Source organism: Lissotriton vulgaris, unplaced genomic scaffold (assembly GCF_964263255.1).
Source record: "Lissotriton vulgaris unplaced genomic scaffold, aLisVul1.2 SCAFFOLD_4127, whole genome shotgun sequence".
Lineage (NCBI taxonomy): Eukaryota > Metazoa > Chordata > Amphibia > Caudata > Salamandridae > Lissotriton > Lissotriton vulgaris.
In genome coordinates, this window is record NW_028251901.1 from 1 (window position 1) to 17,512 (window position 17,512).

At 47.4% G+C, this 17,512-nt stretch overlaps 1 protein-coding gene across 1 annotated transcript; it reads left to right on the top strand.

The window, feature by feature from the left end:
- The first annotated feature begins 5,354 nt into the window (after nucleotides 1-5,354).
- On the top strand, nucleotides 5,355-8,224 carry LOC147662712 (uncharacterized). Its single transcript, XM_086950955.1, has 2 exons — nucleotides 5,355-5,504; nucleotides 7,294-8,224. Exons 1-2 carry the CDS (start codon nucleotides 5,369-5,371, stop codon nucleotides 7,689-7,691), a joined length of 534 nt encoding a protein of 177 aa, XP_086807081.1. The 5' UTR covers nucleotides 5,355-5,368; the 3' UTR covers nucleotides 7,692-8,224.
- The last annotated feature ends 9,288 nt before the right edge of the window (nucleotides 8,225-17,512 follow it).

The following is a 17,512-nucleotide window of genomic DNA, read 5'->3' on the forward strand; positions in this document are numbered from 1 at the left end:
ATCGTCGGCATATAATGCCACCTTTCTCGTCCAACCTTGATAATGAAACGGTTTAATGGTGGGCTCCTCCCTTAAATATTGCGCAAACGGTTCGATGTAAAAATCAAAAAGTAAGGGGGAGAGTGGACAGCCCTGTCGAGTTCCCCGGGTAATAGAAAAAGGACTTGATAATTCACCATTCACGAGAAGAGATGCCAATGGATTGTTGTACAAGAGACTGATCGCCCTACGAAAACCACCACCCACACCAAATTTGGCCAAGGCCTCCGACAGGTAAACCCAATTAACCCTGTCGAAGGCCTTGGTTGCGTCCAGTGTCAGGGCTGCCAATGGAAGCTTATTAGATGTTGCTATATCTATGGCGCCAATTAGATCAAAGGTTAGTTCATATATTTGTCTTCCCTTTAAGAATCCCTTTTGATCCAGATGAAGGACCGATGGTGAGATTTTGGCTAATCTTGATGATAAAACAGTGGTAAAGATTTTATAATCCACATTCAGGATAGATATTGGCCTATATGACCCACATTCTTCCTTCGGTTTACCTGGTTTTAAGATAAGGGTAATAGAGGCACTATCCCAGGATGTTGGAGGAGACATACCTTCTAAGAGAATTTGATTGAACAACTTTGTGAGAAAAGGAGCAATCTCTGAGTCTAAAAGTTTATATAATTCAGTCGGAAGGCCGTCGGGACCCGATGCTTTCCCCTTCTTAGAATTCTTAATGGCTGAGATCACCTCACTCTCAGTAATGGGGCTGTCCAAATATTGGGAATGTTCTAAAGAGAGAGAAGGTAAGGTAATATTATCCAACCAGCTCTTAACAGACTCAGCCGATATCACTTTGTCTTCTTTATAAATAACCTGAAAAAATTTCCTAAATGCCTCCCTGATGTCCTCATCGGAGGAGAGATTAGTATTACCTATTTTTATGGTTGCAATGTTGTTCCGGACTAAGCATGGGCGAATTTTGCGGATCTCGCGTTCGCGAATTTTGCGGATTTGCGGATTCGCAATCCGCAAAATCCGCGAATTCCCGCGAATTTGCGGATTTTTTTTTTTTTTGTGTTCGCCCGTGTTTCTGCCAGTTCGCGAGGGTTTTTACAATTTCGCAATTTGCGAACTTACCTGTCGGGTCGCAAGTTTTGCGAACTTGTTGTTTCTACATGTCCAGCCTGTTTGGGACACTCTTCTTCATCACTGCCACTCTCTGTCACCACTGCCACTCTCTGACTACTCATGCCACCCTCTGGCCCACCCATGCCACCCTCTGTTTCATCACCACACCCTCTGGTTGTCCAGTGTACATTATTTTCGGCAAAGCAAAGCACACCTTCCCTGCCTCAAGTGACCTGAATTAATTTGGGGCTGATTAATGTGTCACAGAATATTTTTTTAGCTGGCACCTGCTTCCTTAGTGCGCCCTGATTAGTGATCTTTTGCACTTGCTAAGTGCTTTCATTGTTGCAAAATTAGTTACAACACCTGCCCTGCCCCAACTGACAATAATGAATTAGGGGCTAATTAATGTGTCACTGAAAGAATTTAAAGTTCCAGCCTGGCACCTGCTTGTCTGCTCCTTTAGCTGTAAATCAGGACCTTTGTGGCATACAGTTAAGGTCAGAGCAGGGTCACACAATAGTTGCAAGCAGGCAACCGAATTCTGGAGGGCCCCCTCAGGAAGCAATACAAAGAATCGTTACAAATCATGAGGTTGACCTTTTGCACCTGCTCATTGCTTTTGCTTTTGCTGAAATCGTTTTGCGGTTTTTTTCGCGCTATTCGCGGGGCGCGGCGTCGTGCGAAACCGACCGCGGAAGCCGCCAATTCGTGCGAATGAGCATTTTATTTTTTTGCGGCTTGTTGTTTCGCGAGTTTTTTTGCAGTATTCGCGAGCCGCTTGCAGCGCAACACGCGAATTTACCCCAAGGTCGAGTACGGGCGCGGCCATTTTGTTTGCGTGACGTATTTCCGTTTCCGCCCGCTATGTATAATCTCGCGCAGTAAGCGCATTGCGAGTAGAGGTTCGCACGAGATCGCGCGGGAAATCTAGAGGTTCGCACGAGATCGCGAGGAAAATCTCGCGCGAACTGACTTTCGCGCTCGGAAACGGGCGCCGGCCATCTTGTTTTTCATTCATTTCCTGTGTCTGGGCATGGTGTTTAATCCTCTTGATATCTTTCCCATCCTTTGCTTGTTTTCAGTTTTTTTTTTACGATTTTGCTTCTTATCTATCCCTCTCTTTTCCTAGCTGTATATTTTTGTCTTTTCTGCTATTTTTCTTTACTTTTAAACTACTTTTGTAAACTCTTTTCTTTTCTTCTTCCCTATCCTATTCTTTCTTAATTTTCTACTTCTTCCTACCTTACCTGCCCAGACCATGGTCAAGCCAGGCGCCGTGAAGCTGCCCAGGCACTTGAGGGCCGCAGCGGCGGCGGGGAGTAGTGCTGGACCCAGTGGCAGGACAGCAGGCGTGAGATCGAGGGGGGAGCAGGTGACGCGCCGGGAGATATTCAGCCCGGAGGAAGTGGGCGCGCTGGTCTACTTCGTCCAGCGCCGCCTGCCCAGGACCATCGCGGGAGGCGGCAGGATCGCGGCCGGCGGCTACAACATGCGGGAGCGCCGGAAGCGGTGGGAGAAGGTGTGCTGGGCCATATCCCACCTCTACGGGGTCCAGCGCACCTACAGCCAGGTCACCCATCGCTGGACGGACCTCCTGGACCGCGAGCGCGACCTGCTGGACCAGCTCGGCTTGGAGATCCCCGGGCTTGGTGAGTAGTAGTAGCCATTGGCATTTAATCACTCACTACTATGATGTTTTCTCCTGCTCTGTGTTGTTGTATTGCAAATATTTGTTTTTTACATGGAGCAAGCCAATAATGCCGCTGATGACGATTACATTGTAGTTAAATTATATTTCAAAATCTTCTGTGCATTTCAGGTGCACTGCTCTCCTTCTCAGTGGGGTTGCTACTATGCTTATTTGTTTTCTATTTCGTGGTCTCATTGGCCTGAGTAACTATTATGTATGAGTGTACTTAACAGAACTGCGTAATGCTAGACACTAGGGGGCAGATTACATTTACAAGCCCCTTGCGCCACGTTTACGTTGCCTTGCGTGACGCAACAGCGGCGTAAACGTGCCGCATCCCTGCAAGTCATTTACAGCATGACGCATCTAGGGAGATGCGTCACGTTATAAAGCCATGGGCCTGCACCACAATGGGTGCGTTCCTAGTACGCAGGGTGGGCGGTCCAGCGGCTGTGCGCCTCGCAAAATTGCCTGCGTGAAATCTACAAGATTTAACGCAGGCACTTCTGCGACGCTGCTACGTCAATTCAATTCCTTATGTCTGCTCGAAGCAGGCGAAAGGACTGACACAGCATGTAAAGTATTGGGTGGCCCTGAGCATTACTGGAGTTGCATTGCGTTGGCGACGTGACTCCAGCGATGCGCCGCTCTTACGTGACGAGATGCGTCACGCAAGTGCCTACCCTTGCGCCAGGGCGCGCCGCATTGTAAATGAGGCACATCTGCCGTGTCGCAAGGGTAGTTTTGCGTGACGCATTTGATCTGGCGCATCTCTGGAGATGCGCCAGAACGCGTAAGTAAGTATGCCCCTAAGGGGCAGAATTGCAATTACCGTCGCATCCCTGCAAAGTAGCAGGGATGCGCCATTAATTGTGCGGCCCGCTACCACCACCAAACATGGTGCGCCGTATTTGCAATGCGGCGCCCCATGGGCCCAAAACGTCACCGAAGCTTTACTGCTGGAGTTGCGTCGCAACGATGGCGCAGCTCCATCAATGCTCTGGGGTACCCTATCTCCCCAATGCTGGGTCAAGCCGTACGTCTGCTTCAAGCAGGTGCAGGGTTTGTGTGACGCATCATTGTCCTAAAGGTGACTGATTGATATTTTGTAGATTTCCCTCAGCCACTATTAGGATGTGTTCCAGCGCAGGAATGCCCTCCCTTGCGCCGGAACGCCCCCTGATGGCGCAGGGCTTTATAACGGGATGCATCTCCCAAATGCGTCACGTTGTTATAATATTATACGCCGCACCATGGCGCCCTTTTTTGTTTAGCTGCTGCGTCACAAAAGTCACGCAAGAACGGCGCAAAAGAGCCGCAAGGGCTTAAATCTGCCCCTTCCTTTGTAACCCTGACAATAAGAAAAATAGTGGCGGTGGATTGATAGTTTGACTATTTAAATGACTGGTAATGTAGCAGGCAACTGTTAGTGTTGTCACTGATCTGACTGAAATCACAATGGAGTTTGTCTGTCACTTTGCGTCTTGCCTGCGGACTGCTGCCTGCCAGTCCTAGGTGAACGTTTCAGTACTTTGTTTAGTGAGTTACGTGACTTTCGAAGTCACAGGTCCGCAAATAAATGAAAAGTAACCATAATCAATATAATTTCGCGGAAATATTTTGTTATTGTTCTTTTGAAATGTTTGATTTGGTTGACATTGACAAGCAACAATCATCCATGTTTTCTGTTCTTTCTTTCATGTTGTACGTCAGCTCCCCCCAGGGGCGAGAGGAGGACACAGGAGCAGCAGGCGGCGGATGCTGTTCATCAACAGGGCCAGGATCGGGCAGGCGAGGGCTCCTCTGCTGGCCCCAGTAAGTTTTCATTTTAGACTAGTACCTATTTTTCCTAGCGTTCCTCATTTGACTTTTTTCAACATTGTCTTTGCTCTTCTTGTAGACTGTATCTAAATTCTTATCCTGCCTCTACTATGACTCCCTGTGGTATTACTAGATTATTCTTATTAGTCTGTCTGTGTAGCTAACTAAGATTGCACGGTTGGCGAAACTCCCATGATTCTAGTCAGCAATAGCTCTATCAACTTAGTGCAGTCCTCTGGGATTGTCCATAATGTCTTTTGAAGTGTTCTATCTGGACTCATGCTTGCAAAAATTGCAAAACCTTTCGCTCAGTCACTCTAGTCTGGAGGACCAAAAAACACAGATTGTATTTAAATTTAAAAGCTTTATTAAAAGTAAACACATTTATTAAAATGAAGTCATAATAAAACTAAACGTTTAACTGATAATGGAAAAGTGGTTAGTGCTGACGATTAATTGAAGACATTTCTTGTGGTCGAGCCGAGCTCTCACCTGGTTTCAACTTGATCTTGTTGTTAGAAGTTCATCTTCTGTCTGTGTGGAGAAAAATGGTGCGTGTTAAAAAATCAGCCTTCATCAGTTGTGCCAAAAAGTGCAGCAAGACAACCTTCCCTGGAAAAAGGGACATTTTTTTTAACTTTAACGTAGACAGTCACAAATTACATTGTTTTCACATGTCTTCATTCCTAGACCAAATACTAGTGACTAGTGAGTGCTTTATTCTAAGATTCTTAAATGTACTTTGTAGGTGGAACATCTGGTGGCGGGGCCAGTGTGGTGGTGGTGCTCGACACGGAGGCGGAGGGCAATTCATCAGGGGAGGAGGCGGCGGCGGCGGCTGTGAGAGTTGAGACGGTGGTGGCGGCCAGAGGTAAGCTCTTATATATTCCTTACTTATTGAGATTGAAGACTAGCTGGGAAGGCAAGAATATGAGATGCATGGCTGGGTGAATGATGAAGCAATGATGGGTGGAAGGACAACAGCCTGGGTGGGTGACACAGAAACTGTATGTGTCCATATACCTGGATCATGCTACTATCTGACTCTTAGATAGCATATGTGTATCTAGAGCAGGGGTACTCATAGTACGGCCCGCGGGCCGGTGGTGGCCCGGCAAGCCTTCCTTGGCGGTGCGCAGACCTTGCAGACAATCACTGCTCCCCCGGCCCCCACAGAGCAGAGGCTTTTTTGTATTTCACCTGTTAGCGCCCCTGCATCTCCACTCTGACAATCACTGCTCCCCCGGCCCCCACAGAGCAGAGTGGAGATGCAAGGCCACAAAGAGGTGAAATAGAACAAAGCCTCTGCTCTGTGGGGCCGGGCAAGCAGTGATTGTCAGGGTGGAGAAGCAGGGGCGCTAAAACAAACAAAGCCTCAATAATATGTTAATGGTCTTTTAAAGACCTGTTAAGTACTTTGGTGTTGTTGTCTGTGTGTGCGCGTTGAGGAAGCGGTCTCAACCCGGGCTGAAGGCTGACACCGATAGACACACACACAGTGAGATGACAGAGGGAGAGGGAGGGCAGGAGGGAGAGAGAGATGGAGGGAGGGCAGGAGGGACAGCAGGAGGGAGAGAGATGTATGTAAATGCTGGGTCTGGTGGCTCAGTGGATGAGGGCATCTGCTGCAGGGACCTGTGTGCAACCTCATGGTCACAAGTTATCGTTTTGCTTTAGCCCCGCCCCCTCTGACTCCGCCCCCACCAGTGCGGCCCTCGGCCCCAAACTACACTGTAAATGTAGCCCCTGAGAGAAAGTTTGTGAGTACCCATGATCTAGAGAGAGTAGATGGTCAGTGGATGAACTAAGTGTAACTTTGAAGAGCATGTAACACTGCACCCGCACGTCCGTTCCAGTGTAGGAAAGGCAAGGAAAAGAACTTTTAATTTTGTCCAAATACTACCATAAGTAGTAGCAGTAGTTTGTATTGCAAGCACTGCATAGATCCGGTTATTATGGTGGCCACTCCCTACCTCTCTTAATAAGTTTAGTAGTACTCAGTCATTCATGTGTGGATGTATCACTGCCTGTCACTCAATAAAAAGCAAAGCACCTAAAGTCATCCCATATATAAGCAAAAACATCCCATGTGAAGTGATAGATAATCAGATTATTTATCTTCTTCAATTTTCCATTTCTAGTACTCATTTCCACTGTAGGGTGAAAGTTAAATTAATTAAGCAGTAGCCCTTGAGTTGTAACAGAGTATTCTCAGTGCCACCCGTAATAGAAAAGTAAGAGATTCACCACCTGCATGTACTGGACGGGTACAGTAACGCAACGGCAACGCAAGTCTAGGTCACTCCTCATGGCGTGCGTCTCTTTTTCTCGGGTGCAAGTTTACCGCGCTGGCATTATGCCGGCTTGCAGAAAATAACGTACCAATTTTCCAAAACAAGAGACAAGAAGAAGAATAAGACTGGTGTACTTTCATAGTCGACTCCAATGGAAGTCCACAGTGCTCATAGAATTTGTTCCTTAAACTCCCACTAATGTTAGAGCAAGGATGAAGAAGTGTGAGGTTAGATAGATACTGGCCTCAATAGTTATGTAATGCGCTTGCAAGTTGCTAGTTGTACTGCAGCACACATTTCTGCTGAATGATTGAGTTAATCTTAAAGAGCATTGGTTACAGACTATGTCTTTCTTTCTTCATATAGGTTCTCCTTCCAAACGAACAAGGAGGAAGGAGCTGGCTAGAGCGGCCCGGCAACGGAGAATCGAGGCCACTGTTGCGGAATATCGGCGGCTGGTGGCCCTGGAGGACGAGGAAAGTGTGCGGTCGACAACAACAACGTCGTCTGCATCGGCCTCCGTGGCCTCACCGGCTGCCACCCAGCACAGTGGTCCACCGAGACTGAGCCGGGCTGCCAAAGGCAAACGCCACCGCCGAGCAGCAAGGCCAACAGCTGCTTCTCACAGGCCTTGCACCTGCAAGGCAGTGAAGGCACGCCTGCGCCGCACTACCCTGATGGTGTCCCGCCTTCAGCAGGAGCTCGCCTTGCTCCGCGAGGAGCATGATGCCCTGGCCCAAAAAGTTAACAGCATCCACCCATAGTGTCCCTTGCCCCTTTTTTAGAGACTTTTGGGGGGTGGGAATTGGGAGTTGGGTTTTTGGGGACTTTTGAAGGACAATCGTTGGGGTTAGGGAGGGTCTTGCGGGAGATTATTTTGTTAGGGATATAAATATACTTTTTCAAACTTTATCTGAGCATACCTGTTTTTTACTGCTTGCCTGGTGGGTGGGGGTTTAACGTTGACTGTTTTCCTGAAAGTTTAGTTCCATTTTCTTCCTTTAAGTGTAAATGCCCAAATGTTTTCAACACTAAGTGCCTCTCACAGACTAAGTGAAGTGAATCCAAGAGTCCTAGGACTTTAGTAGTACTACCTTCAGTCTCTCGTCTCTCGTACTAATACTCCATTATACCCCCAAACCACCAAACGCTTATCTTACCTGTAATTTGTGTTTGAAAGTAGGGCTAGGCCCAGGGCTGGCTCCACGGGAAACACCGAATAACGTTGGCAATCTTGGTCGGATAAAATTTCCTCATAGCGGTGGTACTAGTGGTGTGACACAGTGGCAGTTGCATGCCTATGAAAAAAAAGAAAATGAAATCTGGTTTGTCCTCCTGAGCAATTCAACGGTACAACTGAGAATATAGCAGGTGACAGAAGTACAGTAGAGCAGTGCCACATTGTAGCCTAACAAATGGTAAAGTATAACTACTAATTCGGTTGAAGTTCTTTCACATTAGCAATGGTTCTTTGTCAAGCAGAGTAAGAATATATCATCGACAACTGTGGAAAGAAAGAATGCGACAGTACAGGGCCTGTGTGGAATTATTGATAACTATATTCAACATAAGGTCTCTGTAGCCAGATACCCGAGAGCCTTGCTGGTCACTATAAATCCATTCACAACAACACTCAATGGGGTTGGTCTGGAAGGTGTCACGTTTACTCCCCGTGATCCAGTCGATGCAAATATGGTTCCACCTCCAAATGTCACCAACACCCAGAAGTGTAAACACAGGGTGTTCGAGGCATTAGGCGAGGGAGAAAAATAACAAACTAAAATAAAAAATGTGGGATGGGTAAAGGTAGGGTCAGCAGGGAAAGGATACCTGTAAGAGAAGACAAGACAGGCATCAGTGAAGTGATGTCCTAACATACAAGGGTACTCTCATATAGTCTCACTAAATAGTCTGCAAGTCTCCCGCCTACTCATGGGAAATGTAGTTTCATAGTACGGTAGGCGCTTAGGGGCTGCGTAACCTGACAGAAGGTATAGTAGATAGAAAAGGAGAAATTGCTTTTTTTCTAGGTGTCCCCTCACTCACCAGGGTTGCCCCTTGGTGACATGCTTCATCATTGGGGCCATCCCAGTCCTCTACGGCCTGGGGCGTGCTGCGACTTGCGAATTACGTAGGAGCACTTACAAATGACTATGTGTGGTGCAGATAGTGGAGTGGACTAAGTGATGTGTTAAGGGATCAATGTAGAAGCCGAGAGAGAGCAAAGAAATGCAGTCACAGTCAGAGAAAAAGGCAAGGGATACTGTATCTATGTGGTTGTAGTGGTCCTGTTGGAAGTGGTAAGTAAGTTGCCCGCAGAAAAAAAATCCTCCTATTAGCGGCACTCCTCCATTGCAGCCGACGCTTCGTCCACCGATGTTGGTCACCAGAAGACACCCTGTCCACTGCCTGCCTGATGCTGAATTGTGGCTCGCTACTGTGAAGCCTGACTCCATCCTTTTTTCCCCATTGCAGAGACTGAAACCCGGCCTGTAATTATTCAACGAAAAACAGGAAGTGATATAATATTACAACACCACTGATAAATAAATATAAGGTATGTAGGCTGTGGAGTGCAAAAAGTCACAATTTGTTTTTCCTAGTAGACAGACAGTACAATGTTTTTGAAAGTGCGTACTCTGAGTCACCTTTTGAAGGATAAATAAGTATGGGCAAATTAATGTAGCGGATCTTGCCCCTCAAGCTAGGTGTACTGTAAACTGTGTTTTAGAACAAAAATAGATCTTCCTAGCAGTGCTCCCACCCAAAAAACGAGGCCTAGCAGAAAACTGGAGACAAAACTTACTTTGAAAGTAAAAGTAGGCCGAAGTACCCTAATTACCCATTACCCCCCGTGGATTGTATTCAAACCACTTGCAAGCAACCAAGCAAAAGTAGCCATAGCCAGCATCGCTCCAAGACTCGAAATCCCCCCCACTCAAACACATGCAATAGAAATACTGCTAACCCTAACGAACCCTAAGTTAAGAATAGTGGCAAAGGCTTTCTTTAACTATGCCAAATCCCCCCTTTCCCACCATGGATTTTCTTCAAATGACTTGCAACCAAAATTACACATGCTCACGAGTGCTCTAAGACCCCAGAACTCAGTTTGAAAAATCTAGAACACCCCGATACACATGCAATCCTGCTGCTAGGGCTAACCCTAACGAACCCTAAGTTACAAAAAGTGCCAAAACTAAAGGCTTTTCCGCGCGGATTTTGTCCCAACCACTTCTACCCGGTATTAGACCTTCCCAGGAATGCCCCAAGACCCGGCAACCCACCCGCCAAGAAGCATAACACCCCCAAACAGGACAAAAGCAAACTCTCATACTTGCAATATTTCTGGGCCTTCGGTCCAAACGCGCTGCGTAGCTAGGCCATAAGTCGGGGTTGGCACGACGGATTTCCTGAAAAGCAAATGCAATCAAGATTAGAGTGTCCCAGCAGTGCTCCCAGACCACGAAACTCACCCGCAAACACCAGGAAGCCCCCCAAACAGGCCCCCGAAAACGCTACATAGAGCAAAATGTCTGAAATAGCCCAAAAAAAATCGGCCTGGATTTTGTCCCAACCACTTCTACCCGGTATTAGACCTTCCCAGGAATGCCCCAAGACCCGGCAACCCACCCGCCAAGAAGCATAACACCCCCAAACAGGCCAAAAGCAAACTCTCATACTTGCAATATTTCTGGGCCTTCGGTCCAAACGCGCTGCGTAGCTGGGCCATAAGTCGGGGTTGGCACGACGGATTTCCTGAAAAGCAAATGCAATCAAGATTAGAGTGTCCCAGCAATGCTCCCAGACCACGAAACTCACCCACAAACAGACGGAACCCCCCCTAAGAGCACCTCAAAGGCAAGCAAGTCATCAAAAACACAAAAAATTTTCCGCCTGGGATTTGGTCCAAAACACTTTTATCCGGTATTAGAGCTTCCCAGCAATGGCCCCAGAGCCGTCAACCCAGGAGAAAACGAGTAGAAGACCCCCAAACAGCCAAAGAGCAAAAGTACAAAAATGGGGACTTAGTCAATTTTTCACAAATTTCCCAAATCACTCCGCTCGCGCTCTGCAGCTAGGCCCTAAGTCCCCTCTGCCACCATGGATTTGCTTCAAACCTCTTGCAAAGTAAAGTAGATATAGCCAGCAGTGCTCCCAGACCACGAAACTCACCCAGAAACACCAGGAAGCCCCCCAAACAGGCCCCCGAAAACGCTACATAGAGCAAAATGTCAGAAATAGCCCAAAAAAAAATCGGCCTGGATTTAGTCCCAACCACTTCTACCCGGTATTAGACCTTCCCAGGAATGCCCCAAGACCCGGCAACCCACCCGCCAAGAAGTATAACACCCCCAAACAGGCCAAAAGCAAACTCTCATACTTGCAATATTTCTGGGCCTTCGGTCCAAACGCGCTGCGTAGCTAGGCCATAAGTCGGGGTTGGCACGACGGATTTCCTGAAAAGCAAATGCAATCAAGATTAGAGTGTCCCAGCAGTGCTCCCAGACCACGAAACTCACCCGCAAACACCAGGAAGCCCCCCAAACAGGCCCCCGAAAACGCTACATAGAGCAAAATGTCTGAAATAGCCCAAAAAAAATCGGCCTGGATTTTGTCCCAACCACTTCTACCCGGTATTAGACCTTCCCAGGAATGCCCCAAGACCCGGCAACCCACCCGCCAAGAAGCATAACACCCCCAAACAGGACAAAAGCAAAATCTCATACTTGCAATATTTCTGGGCCTTCGGTCCAAACGCGCTGCGTAGCTAGGCCATAAGTCGGGGTTGGCACGACGGATTTCCTGAAAAGCAAATGCAATCAAGATTAGAGTGTCCCAGCAATGCTCTCAGACCACGAAACTCACCCACAAACAGACGGAACCCCCCCTAAGAGCACCTCAAAGGCAAGCAAGTCATCAAAAACACAAAAAAATTTCCGCCTCGGATTTGGCACAAACCACTTTTAGTGCTTCCCAGCAATGGCCCCAGACCCGTCAACTCACCTGCAAAGAGGTAGAACAACACCCCCACAAGTGCTGAGTCTTTCTTCATTGGGCGTAAACCAGCCCTCTGCTTTGATGGAAATAGGAGTCTGGAGGAGGAGGATAGAGGAGCATGTTCTTCTGAACTTGTGAACCTGAGGAATGCAGACTGCGGCACCTTCAAATAAATTAGCAAACAAGTGAAGACAGTTCTGCTGATGGGCTTGTCTTTGTGATTATCTGATTAAAGTTTGAATTATATTAACTGTGCACAACAAAGAAAGACAGACACACAGGAATAAAAGTGAAGGATGAAAAAGAAAGTTATTGATTCGTTGTCTCATTTTCAGGGCTCGAAGTCGGAATCACGGTCCAGGAATAAGAATAAGGCTTCGTCATCATACTCTGCGAATTCAGCCCGGGTGAGGTCAGTGCCACCTGACAGAGTAGAAATTCCCTCATCTATGGTGCTGGCCACCTCCTCTTCATCCGGCACGCTCTCTCGTACTCTTATATCTGGTGGTATGAGGTGCTGATTCATCTTGATCATTGTTAACCTCTCCACATTTTTGGGCGAGAGGCGGCTCCGTTTGGGAGTTACAATCCCACCAGCCGCACTGAAAACCCGTTCAGAAGACACACTTGCGAGTGGGCAAGACAAGTAGTTTAAAGCCAGGTTGGTGAGCTGTGGCCACAATTCTTTTTTCCCATGCCAATACGCCAATGGGTCAGAATTAACATAGACCTCTGTGGAGTCATTCAGATAGTCCTTCACCATCGACTCAAGGTCCTCCTCCAAGGTTCCTCCACTTTGCGTAGCTCTTGCTGTGCCTCTGACCTTTTGAGAACCAAACCCACGCAGAGCTAGCCAATCCTCTTCAGCCTCCAATGTTTCTGCTGTCTTTCGTGCAGATGATGCGGTTGCCGGTGTCTTTAACGGCTGAGAGGTCACTTGTGCCACAGCCACAGGTGCAGAAGTGGATTGTTTTGACTGGGGATGGCCTGCTGATGTACTGCCATTTCCTTCAATTTCCAGCCGTTCTGTTTCAAACTTCTTGGCTGACAAGGCTAGCCAACGTTTGTACTTTGTAACATCTTCATCAGCAAAAGGAAAGAATGCTCTGCCTGCCAGCGCCTTTTTGTAGCGTGGATCCAGAATAGTAGCACAAATGTAATGCTGTTCTGAGTGGATCTTTTGAAGACGTTCATCACCTTGTAGGAGCTCTAATAATTTCTCAGCCAGAAGCAAAGAGTCTTTCTTTTTGTCATCTTTTCGAAACACAGAACACACCTCCTTCAGTTGGTCCTCCAGCATGTACAACAATGGGATAGCTTTTCCCAAATTAGAGTCCTCCTTGCTGACTGCACGTGTGAAGACCTCAAAAGGACGAAGCATGCGTGTTAGGCTTTCAACTATGTTCCATTGCGGCCCACCCATCCTCCGCTCCTCTATACCCTCTTTCAAGAAATATTGATCGAGTTGCGTATACTGCTCATACAGACGCTCAAGCATGTAGAAGGTTGAGTTCCAACGTGTTACCACCTCCTGGATGAGTGCTTTCACTGGCATTTGACTTTGATATAGCATGCTCCTCAGCTGCTTGCGGGCCTTAAAAGAATGCCTGAAATGCTTGCATATTTTTCGGCAGTTCTCCAATACACTGTACGCTGCACTGCGTTTATTATCCAAGAATTTTTGGACAACCAGGTTTATACAGTGCGCCAAACACGGCACTCTGAAATAGTAACCGTCCCTCATGGCCTTAACTATATTGGAGCCATTGTCTGTGGAAACATAACCAACCTTGCGTTTTAGTGGGGACAGACAGTTAAGGACCTTTGTGTTAAAGACATCCAAAATGTTTTCTGCTGTGTGACGTTTCTCCAAACCAAACATGGCTAGTGTTGCATGTTTCCGAGCACCTTTAAAAACAATGTTAGTGTCAACACCTGAGTTTAGCTTTGCTTTAGCCCCTGAAAAAGAGACCCAGTGTGCAGTGATGCACATGTAATCAGCGCCTGCGCCACTGGTCCACATGTCTGTTGTCAGATGTATAGTGTGAACAGCACTCTTCTGCAAAGCTGCCCCAATCACCTTCAGAACATCTTCATGTAGTGCTGGAACCGCAACTCGGGCAAAATAGAACCGGCTAGGAACCTTCCATTTAGGGCAGAGCGCTGTCACTAATTCTAGAAAACCAACCCCTTCTACAAAAGAAAAAGGGAGAAGGTCCAGAGCTAGCATTTTAGCCAGCTTAGTGTTATACAGACGGGTCATTGGGTGGTTGCGTTCATATTGCGCTTCTGTAAACAACATCTTTTTAATGTTGCCCTGGACCAATGATTTACGGGATGATGATGATCTCTTCGACCCAGTTACGCTCGCTGATGAACTTTTCCGCATTGATGTCTCACTCTCTCCCACACTCTTAGTGTGGCTCCCATGGGGTGTGCTGCTGACATGGGAACTGGGTGTAAGTGAAGTGTTTGAATCGTCTTCTACCTCGTCATCAGCAGATGACAAATCAACGTTTTCATTACGTGCAATTCCGGCTTTCTTGACCGCCTCTAGGTGCGGAAACCATTCGACAGGGTGCCTTCTCTCAAGATGACCTCTCTGGCCTCCGGTACCATAGTTAGAACCAAGCTTACCACGACTAAATCGAAGCTTACAAAGGCTACAAATGGCTACGTTTTCCTTTTTTGGGCAAACACTAAAGAAGTCCCAAACTGGAGACTTGAAATGTCTTCGGGGGCCGGAGGAGGCGGCGATACTGGTGGTGGTGGTCCTGCTGCTAATGACAGATGAAGTGGAGGATGTGGATTGCCGAACTTCAGTACGTTTTGCACTTTCACCACCACGAATTGAGGTCGAGGACGAGGTGGGTACCTTCTTGCGAAGAAATATGGAAGCGGTAGGTTTTGGTGTACTACTTAACTCCAAATCTAATGATTCCATTTCCATTGCCTCCTCGCCGACATCGTCATCACGCTCAGCAGCTTCTCGGGATAGGGTCAAAATGTCTCTTTGCTGCATGCCCGGTGGGGCTGCAGTGACCTTTGTGATGACTGGCTCGTCGTCATCGTGAGAGGCTTCATCACCAGCAGTATCTGTCACTTCTTGTTGAGCCTCATCACACTCCATAGGTTTGAGTTTTTGGACGACCTTCCTTTTACGCTTAGGTAACGGTGTCAGATCATGGTGTGCCTCTGCCTCACTGTCAGACCGCAGTTGTGGTTCCCAAGACAGATCACTTGCACCAGAACGAGGTGGGCTTGAAGAAGATGTAGACACCCCCCTTGATCTTTTCCTTGCTAGGGATGTGGAAGACAATGAATGATCATCAGGAGGAGTGGCTTCCAATGATACCTCAGCTTCATTGTCGATTTCCAAATGTGCCCCTACTTCGGGAGGAACAACTATTGTGGGCACTTGTGAACGTCCATGCACCTTTGCTTGCGCATCTCCTTTTGCTGCCTCTCCTTCCACATGTACTTGGGCGTGTACTTGCACATGGTGTTGTTGTTGCGGCTGTGGTTGTTCAACACTTGTCAGATGAGTTACAACAACCTGTGTTGATTCAGGGACATTGCTGCTACTTTCTTGCGATGAGCCAACATCACTGGTCGATGGTGATTGGAGAAGTACACTGACTGCCTCTGAAGCACTCAAGGGCTTTGACTTAAGTTGGCGTGGTGGTGGAGGCACTGAACCCAATGGAGCAGGGGTGCTGCTCTCAGGTTGGTCCCCAGCAGATCCTGCTGCTGCAGGCGTACTTTTTTTTTTGCTCCCAAAAAAAGTGGCGGGTGGCACACCAGCCTCCTTGGTAACTTGCTTCTTCTGCTCCTTACTAGCAACTTTCTTGCTAGAGGAGCTACGGAGAACTTTCTTTGGGGCCATCTTCTTCAGAGCAGGTCAGACAGCAGGCCGCAGTTGCACGAATTGTAGAGTTGTCTGAGGCCAGACGTGACGTCGCGTGACGTTATGCTGCACACACACACCGCTGCAGGACTTCTTCCTGGCACTGGTGGTTCTCTTGAGTCTTGTGCACCTAAAAAAAATGGAAGACAGAGGAACATCAGTTCAGTTATAGAGCACAAAAAAATCGAAAAACACTGCAAAATCAGCACAATCCCAATCCATCCATGCCCTCCATAATGTTTAAATTCAAGACAACCCACAGAAAGACTAGGCCCATGCAAGACTCACTACCCCTGGCATAAATAAAGGTTGAAAAGTAGGCAAAATGGTTGGAGGCCTAACAACAAAGCCTGCATTCAAAATGGCCACTTGCCTGCCAGCACATGGCCAGTGCCTGTAGCTGCACTCAAAATGGCCACCAGCCACATGGCATGTCCCTCCCCATGAACACCCCCAAAAATCGAAAAACACTGCAAAATCAGCACAATCCCATTCCATCCATGGCCTCCATGATGTTTAAATTCAAGACAGCCCACAGAAAGACTAGGCCCATGCTAGACTCAAATACCCCTGGTGAAAAGGCCACAAGTACAGGCCCAAAAATCGAAAAACACTGCAAAATCAGCACAATCCCATTCCATCCATGGCCTCTCCATGATGTTTAAATTCAAGACAGCCCACAGAAAGACTAGGCCCATGCTAGACTCAAATACCCCTGGTGAAAAGGCCACAAGTACAGGCCCAAAAATCGAAAAACACTGCAAAATCAGCACAATCCCATTCCATCCGTGGCCTCTCCATGATGTTTAAATTCAAGACAGCCCACAGAAAGACTAGGCCCATGCTAGACTCAAATACCCCTGGTGAAAAGGCCACAAGTACAGGCCCAAAAATCGAAAAACACTGCAAAATCATCACAATCCCATTCCATCCATGGCCTCCATGATGTTTAAATTCAAGACAGCCCACAGAAAGACTAGGCCCATGCTAGACTCAAATACCCCTGGTGAAAAGGCCACAAGTACAGGCCCAAAAATCGAAAAACACTGCAAAATCAGCACAATCCCATTCCATCCATGGCCTCCATGATGTTTAAATTCAAGACAGCCCACAGAAAGACTAGGCCCATGCTAGACTCAAATACCCCTGGTGAAAAGGCCACAAGTACAGGCCCAAAAATCGAAAAACACTGCAAAATCAGCACAATCCCATTCCATCCATGGCCTCTCCATGATGTTTAAATTCAAGACAGCCCACAGAAAGACTAGGCCCATGCTAGACTCAAATACCCCTGGTGAAAAGGCCACAAGTACAGGCCCAAAAATCGAAAAACACTGCAAAATCAGCACAATCCCATTCCATCCATGGCCTCCATGATGTTTAAATTCAAGACAGCCCACAGAAAGACTAGGCCCATGCTAGACTCAAATACCCCTGGTGAAAAGGCCACAAGTACAGGCCCAAAAATCGAAAAACACTGCAAAATCAGCACAATCCCATTCCATCCATGGCCTCTCCATGATGTTTAAATTCAAGACAGCCCACAGAAAGACTAGGCCCATGCTAGACTCAAATACCCCTGGTGAAAAGGCCACAAGTACAGGCCCAAAAATCGAAAAACACTGCAAAATCAGCACAATCCCATTCCATCCGTGGCCTCTCCATGATGTTTAAATT